Genomic DNA, 7,105 nt, shown 5'->3' with positions numbered 1-7,105 from the left:
GACCCACTCAGAGGAAACATGGGACCTGTATGGCCACTGAGACTCTGGCCTCGGATCTGCTGGAACTGAAAGAGAGCCAACCCCACCCTGGGGCTGCCGGGCGGACTGTGGGCCCAGGGCGCCGTGCGCGAACGAGGCCCACCTTTGTGCTCTGGGAGAACAGTAGCCGCTGCTGCAGGTCAGGGCAGCTGCTGACCACCTCGGGGTCCAGCATCTCCAGCCAGTCGACAAGAAGCCCCGAGCAGGGTCCCAGCCACACAGCCTCCAGGCTGCAGGGAAGGTGGGGTGGGCTCACACACGGCCGGCCAGGGCCGCCCCCCGCTCCCCCTCCCAGCCGGCCACCGCCCCGCCGGCTCACCTGCAGCCGTCAGAGTCCTGCTTCCCCAGGGCCGGGGGCTCCCCCTTCTCCTGCAGCAGCAGTGAGCTCACCACGGACACGGGCCCCGAGGCCGGGAAGGTGGAGGCAGCGGAGAAGATCGCGGCCAGCAGCTCCTCCAGGTGAGGCGACCTCACGGCAACCAGACCCCGGAGGACTGAGGGTGGGGCAGAGAGGGCCCCTGTGTCACTCCAGCTCGGGGGGCCACCGGACGCGAGGACAGAGAGCCCCGCCCCTGGGCCCTGTTCTGGGGGCGCCCAGGAGAGGGACCTGTATGCGGGGTCTTTGGGGCGCCCGGGGCTCGAGTACCTTTGCTGATAAGCTCGGGCTCCACGTCACACCCCTCCCCAGACTTGAGGGTGGCCGCGATGGCACGGATGGTGGAGCTGACCACTTCCGGGTCCCCGCGGAACGTCAGGGCCTCTGCCAGGTGCAGGAACCCGCTCCGCACTGCAGGGGAGCACTGTGTGACCCACGGGACTCTTGCCAGGGGTGCCGGGCAGGCGACTCCCCTTGGTTCCCACACATACGCTCCCCCCGGGGGGCCTTCCCAGTGCCCCGACCCCCAAACCTCTGGGCCCCACTCACCCTGACGCCACCCGGGACCCATCAGGGAACAAGGCCCCGGTCCCCCTGACGCGACGGCCAAGAGCCCAGGACCCCCGCCGGCACCATTAACCCTGCCTCACCATCGCTGATCCGGCGCCGTGCCGAGTACTGGGCGGCAAACAGCTTGAGCTGGGCCTGCAGAGGCCCGGCCTCCACGGCGGGGCTGTCCAGCCACTGCAGGGTCTGCACGAGCACTTTGAGGAAGCGCGACGAGAAGCCGGTGTCCTGGGGCACACAGCGCTGGGGACAGCGCAGCACGGCTCAGACAGGACCAGGGCCGGGCGGAACCATCCCGCCTGCCACAGCGGGGGCCCCTCCAGCGCCCATACCCACAGCCCATGAGGGGTCTGCTGCCTCCTGTCCTCACAGGGCTCAGAGAGAAACGACCAAGGAGATAGCACACACGTGGGCACGCACAGGGGCAAGTAAGGCGAACGTGGCAAAACTACCGAAACCAGGTGGGGGATGTGGTGAAAGCCCAACATGCTCACGGGAAGCTTCTGTCACAGGAGCAGGGGATGTACCCCCAGATCCGCAGCAAAAGCTGCGTCTCTTCACTTAGGGGCAAGAGCTGAGGCCACGGGACAGCGTCAGGGCACCCGGTCAGCCGGGGCCCGAGCAGGCCTGGCCACAGGAGCCCCGAGCCTGGGGGACGGGACGGGGGCCTTGGCCACGCGAGGCAGAGCCCGGGCGCGGGGACTCGGGGAGCGAGGCGCAGGGCTGTGCCAGGGCCTACCTGGTACTGGCAGAGCTGGCGCATCAGAGGGCAGGCGAGGAAGTGGTTCTGGTGCATGACCATGACCAGGGCGCCGCCGTGCGGGGAGTTCAGCAGGGTGGCGAGGGCCTGCAGGAGGCGCACCGCGACGCCTGGCACCTCGGGGCTCCCCTGGCGGACTCGCGCCAGCTCCCGGCCCAGGGCCTGCTGCAGCGCCAGGGCTACAGGGCGCGCACTGGAGCTCTGCCACCGCGGGCTCGGGCTCAGCGGGAAGATCTGGAGAGAGGCAGCCATCAGGACCACGCGGCTGCCAGGTGGGGCCTTCCCCAGAGCCCTCCTCTCAGCCCACACCCCGACCCCACAGAGGCTGCCGGCAGTTGGCACTGGCGTGCCCGGTCCCCAGCAGACTCTCCTGAGGGGCGTGGGGTGGGGGCCAAGGACTGGGACGAGGCCCATGGCAACAGGCCCAGGAAAGGCACACACGTGCGCATACGGGCGTGTAAGCGTGAAGATGGAAAGCGCACACCACTGCTCTGCAGCGCCTGTCACCATGAGGAGGGGGCGAGAACACACGTGCCCAGGGAACCCCTGGCTGTGGATTCCAGGCGGGAGGAGGGACCGGGGCAGAGGGGGCCGTACCTGCAGGAGCATGCTGGCCAGGTCGTCCTCGGGGCCCAGAACCCGCACCTGTGTCACGGCCCGGGGCCTGCCCTGGCCCGGTGGCTGCTCTGGGCTGCTCTTGGGTTTCGGTGCCTCCGTGCTGTCTGCAGGGAAGGAAGAGCAGGGCGGCTGAGAGGCCATCACGGCCAGCTGTGGCGGGGACCATGCCGACCACGGCCGGGCTCGCCCGGCGGCCCACCGCCCAGAGAGGAGCGGGCTCCCAGGCCCTGCAGAGGGCTCTCTCCCCGGGACCCCCAGCCTCGCCCGTGGGCCCATAAACAGGAGCCCGGACGCCGGGCAGAAGCAGACGCTTCCCGAGTGGCCGTGCGAGCCGGGATGGGTGGGTACCTCGCCGGACGGGCAGGGAGGCTGTGAGCAGGGAGTGGAAAGTCTGGCCTCCGGACGCCCCTCGCTCGTGCTGGACCTCGACCAGGTGAGCCATGTAATCTGCAGGGGGGCAGCCACAGGTAAACACGGGCCCCCAGGAAGGAGGGAAGCCCTCCGCACGGTGCCCGCAGAGCTCCAAGCCTCCCCAGGACCCGGGAAGCTGGGCGACAGGCTCTTTCCACAGAGAATCAGGCAGCGCCCGCAGCTCCCTCCACCCTCCAACCCGAGGGGTGGACGCAGCTCCACATTCCTGCTCGCAGCCCCTGCCCTGGGGCTGTTCCACTCCACCCACAGCCTGGCTCTCCAACCACAGCCCCACGGCGGGCCCGGGGTGTTCGGGCGAGGACCACGGCTCTCACTCTTGTCCATGATGTTCTGCTCCAGGGTCTGGGGGTCGTGGGCCACCGCCTGGTCCAGATACTGGAGAAGTTTGCTCATACTGGACACAGGGATGCCAAAGGACTGCACGAACAGCAGCAGCTGCTGGGGCTCCAGGTCCTGCAGGGCTGAGGGTGGCTCTCACTCAGCGACTGCCACCTGGTGACCCTGGCCCGCGGGGCCTGGCGGGGCCCAGGGCCCAGAGGGCAGCTCCAAGTGTGGCTGCTGGGTCCTCAGGCCCCCCACCCTGCGTCCTGAGGCTGCGGGCCAGCCCTGCGCTCCCTCCAGCTCAGAGTCAAGGCTCCCCTGAGTGTGTCCTGCTGCGCTTCCCAAGCCAAGCCACCCCCCAGCCAAGCCACCCCCCAAACTGCCCGGCCTGCCACCCCTGCTGGATACCATGCTGACCACGGGCGGATGCCCTTCCTCCTCACTGCAGACTGCCCGAGGCCACTCTGCACCCCAGAACCAGCTCGGAGGCCCCAGCCCCTCCTCCTCCCCTCCGAATCCCTGGACCACTTGGTCTTCTTCGTTCCTCCTCCAGCACCACTTCTCACTGGAGGCTCTCAGCCTCCCCGCCTGACCACAAGGGCCTGCGGGCACCTGTCAGGGCACTGACAGCTCCACAAACATCTGCTGAATAACAGACGCCCCGGAACCCACCAGAGGCCCCCGAGCCGTCCTCTCTCACGGGCAACAGCTAGAACACACACCCAGGCCCACAGCAGGAGGCAAGGCCCGGTTCTGCCCTCTCGAGCCGCGCCCAAGCCATACCGGCGTCCACCAGGCGCGGAACCTCCGAGCGGATCATGCGCAACTTCAGCCAGTCGGGCAGCAGCAGCGCCTCTTCCGACGTGTCCACCAAGAAGGCCGTGGGCAGGGGCTTCTTCTCCGGGAACCAGATGTCCAGCAGCGCCTGGAACTCGCCGTCACCAGCTTCGGGAGAGACGACAGGGCAAGCACCAGGGCCGCCTCAGCGAGGCCTTCCCAGACCTCGCCACCCTAGGAGCTCCGGCCGCACTGAAGGCTGAAGGCCAAGGCCAGCACGTCCTCGGTTTACAGGTGCGAACTGGGGCTTCAGAGGATGGAGGAGAATCTACCAAGAGCTGAGCACGGCCCGGTGACAGAGGCTCTGCACAGTTGACTTGTGTAATCCTCACAACCGCGGCGTCGCCCCGCCTCGGCTGAGGAAACGGAAGTGCAGAGCTGGCCCGGCCGCCCAGGGGACGGTGTGAGGCTGGGGCCAGCAGGCTCTCTGGGCTCTGTGGGCTTGGCCAAACCGGCTCCTTCCAGGGCTCAGGCTGCGCAAAGCCCCGGGCAGCCAGTAGGCCAGGCCGGCACAAGGCCAGCCTCCCCTGGACACAAGTAAGTGGCAGAGCAGCCCACAGCGTCAGCCACGGAGGAGGGAAGGAGAGGCTGCCAGGCAGAGAGGTTCCAGGAGGCCGGAGGATCAGCCGGCTCTGGACACAGCCCACGGCCAGCGAGCCGAGGGCCACACCCCAGGCCTGTGGAGAGGACCTGGGGCTCACTGCTCTGGGCACCAGCGTCCCCTCGGCTGGAGAGCCCCGTGTGGACACCTCCACCTCCAGAAACCACAGTGCAAAGAGGAGCAGGCACAGAGGTGCCCAGCAATACCCGCGTGCACCTCACGACAGGACAGCGTGTGGGCTGAGGAGGCAAGGAGTCTGGACACCCCAGCCTGTGGATCGGAAGGGTCGGCAGTGCACGGGGTCCCGCCACGTGGAGGCTCTCGCGTGCGCCCCCAGGACGGGCAGGGAAGGGGGTCCACCGCCACGGGAGACCCAGGCCCCACCGCCCGCGGGCTGCTCACCGCGGGGCGGCCCCAGCGTCAGGAGGATGACCATGGCGTGGACCACCAGGATGTGCATGGTGGCCGTCTCCCCACTAGTCCAGCGCAGGAAGACCTGGTCTTGCGACTCCGACTGGAGGGAGAGGAGGCGGTGAGCGGGCCGAGGCGAGGGCCGCGGGGCCGGGCCCGGGGCGCCCGCCCGCCTTACCCAGCTGTAGACCTCCTCGCCCTCCTTGCTCTTGCGCATGCGCTGCACGTGGCGGGAGAAGATGGAGAGCAGGGCGGCCAGCACGGCGTCCGACCCGGCGCCGCAGGAGCGCTTGGAGAACAGGTGGGACATGATGGTGGAGCGCTCCACGATGAGCCGGGCCACGTCCTGGGGGAGTGCGGCATCAGAGGGCGTGGGGCCCCCTCCAGTCGTGCCTGGCCAACAGCCCCATCCCCTCGGAAGGCCGCCCCAATGCCACGTCCGCTCTGCACAACCACCCCCCGCCACCGGGCAGCAGGCCGATGACGGACGGAAGGGCCCCACACGCAGGGAGAGCCCCGCAGCCGCGCAGGGCTGTCAAGTGCCAAGCGGGCGGGAGGGGCAGCAAGAAGTGACAGGCTCCCTGGAGAGGGCCGGCCCCGCTCGCTCGGAGAGGAGAGCGAGGCATGGGGCACGGCACCATCTGCCCTCGAGCGACAGTAACACACGCTTCTCAAGACCCAAAGGGAAAGGCCGTCTGCAAACAGCCGGACACCACGTTTACTTGAAACCTACAGCAGTGACGCGGGGCAGGCTGGCCCCTGGACCAGACTCAGAAGGGCGAGGCCTCCAGCCCCAGACTTTTATTACCGTCCAGCCCCTCGACGAGGAACCCAGGCTTGGACAGAATCCCCCTGCCCACCGACCTCTGTCTTCAGCCCGTTCCCTCACTCCGTCCACTCACTCATTCTACAAAGACCCAGGGCCTCCATCACTGTCAGCTGACACGCTAACAGGGGAGCAAGGTCAGAAGAAAGACGGCCGGAAGAGAGGAAGACGAAGTAGAAAACGGGCATGTGCTCAGCTCACAGGGCCTCCCCAGCAGGGAGCGGGATGCAGGCCCCAGCCGCAGACTCCTGGGCTGGCCTCCTGCCCCTTGGCCTCCTGGGTTGGCCAAGCCACGCCTCCCCCAGCCCAGAGCCACAGAGGCGACCAGGCCTGGATGATCACAAGGGCACTGGGGGCTCCTGCCCTCGACCCCTGCTCCGGACAGAGGGTCACCGGCAAGGCAGCTGGGCGCTCAGAGCCCACAGCCGAGGTGTGGCCCTGCTGGCCCTGCATCCTGACTGGTCTGGTCGGTGTCCCCCAGCCCTGCCCCCCTCACCAGGGCCAGGTCGCTGTGCTGGCTCTGCTCCTCCACGGGCGTGTGCTGGGACAGGTAGACCAGGTAGGCACTGATGGTCTGCGGGTCCGTCTCCATGTGGATGGCCTGGGGAGTGGGGGGGAGGGAGGGCGTGTGAGCGCATGCCCGGCAGTGCAGCCCGCCGCCCGCCCCGCGGCCCCTCACCTGCTGCAGTGCCAGGGCGGTGGTGGTCCTGACGCTGTCGAACAGAGGCAGCCTGGGCAGGTCTCGCAGCAGCCATTGGTAGCCCTGCAGCGCGTCCGTGTCGCCCGAGTCCTCCTCCGTGGGGGGCTCCTTCTCCTCCCCGTCACGCAGGCTGCCCTCCGAGAGCACCAGGGACAGGCCCTGCAAGCAGACATGCGCCGTTCTCGGGGCCACCACTCCCTCAGAGCCACGCGCGAGGGCCGCTTCCCGGCAGAGGCGTGGTGCGCCGGGAGCGACCTCACCTGGGGCGGAAGGGGCACGGGCCGGCTCCCCTGGAAAACCGTCGCCAGCGCCTCGGGAAGCACGGCAGGCGGCCACTGAGCTGCTCTCGAGACGCTTCCCAGTACCACCCAGGGAGGGGGCCCACACGGGGAAGAAGGTCTCTGAGCCCTGCGAAGCTCATGACTGCAGCCTTTCTGTGCCCAGGAGTCAGCCAGAATACAAGTCTGGGTGAGCAAAACTTCCCATCTTAACAAAAACAGGGAGAGCAGGGGTGCGCAGGGAGGAGCGGGTCAGACCGGCCGCCTCACCTTCGTGGCCAGCACCCGGGAAGCCACCTGGGAGGAGCCGAGGCGCCGCAGGAAGTAGTCCAGCACCTC

At 68.6% G+C, this 7,105-nt stretch overlaps 1 protein-coding gene across 1 annotated transcript in view; it reads right to left on the bottom strand.

Moving 5' to 3' along the window:
- INTS1 (integrator complex subunit 1) overlaps nt 1–7,105 on the bottom strand; it is a 27,831-nt gene that overhangs the window by 7,743 nt on the left and 12,983 nt on the right. Inside the window, exons 18-31 of the mRNA XM_024763509.1 lie at nt 7,037–7,102; nt 6,468–6,647; nt 6,285–6,389; nt 5,141–5,308; nt 4,954–5,065; nt 3,897–4,058; nt 3,107–3,253; nt 2,709–2,807; nt 2,340–2,464; nt 1,722–1,976; nt 1,066–1,225; nt 686–826; nt 359–533; nt 143–269 (exon numbers count right to left, since the gene is read on the bottom strand). Coding sequence (XP_024619277.1) covers nt 143–269; nt 359–533; nt 686–826; nt 1,066–1,225; nt 1,722–1,976; nt 2,340–2,464; nt 2,709–2,807; nt 3,107–3,253; nt 3,897–4,058; nt 4,954–5,065; nt 5,141–5,308; nt 6,285–6,389; nt 6,468–6,647; nt 7,037–7,102 — 2,022 coding nt within the window. The remainder of the gene's footprint in view (nt 1–142; nt 270–358; nt 534–685; nt 827–1,065; nt 1,226–1,721; nt 1,977–2,339; nt 2,465–2,708; nt 2,808–3,106; nt 3,254–3,896; nt 4,059–4,953; nt 5,066–5,140; nt 5,309–6,284; nt 6,390–6,467; nt 6,648–7,036; nt 7,103–7,105) is intronic.

The sequence above is a fragment of the Neophocaena asiaeorientalis genome, unplaced genomic scaffold (genome assembly GCF_003031525.2).
Source record: "Neophocaena asiaeorientalis asiaeorientalis breed wild unplaced genomic scaffold, Neophocaena_asiaeorientalis_V1.1 scaffold223, whole genome shotgun sequence".
NCBI lineage: Eukaryota > Metazoa > Chordata > Mammalia > Artiodactyla > Phocoenidae > Neophocaena > Neophocaena asiaeorientalis.
The sequence above is the reverse complement of the archived record's forward strand: the minus strand, read 5'-3'. Positions and strand labels throughout refer to the sequence as shown.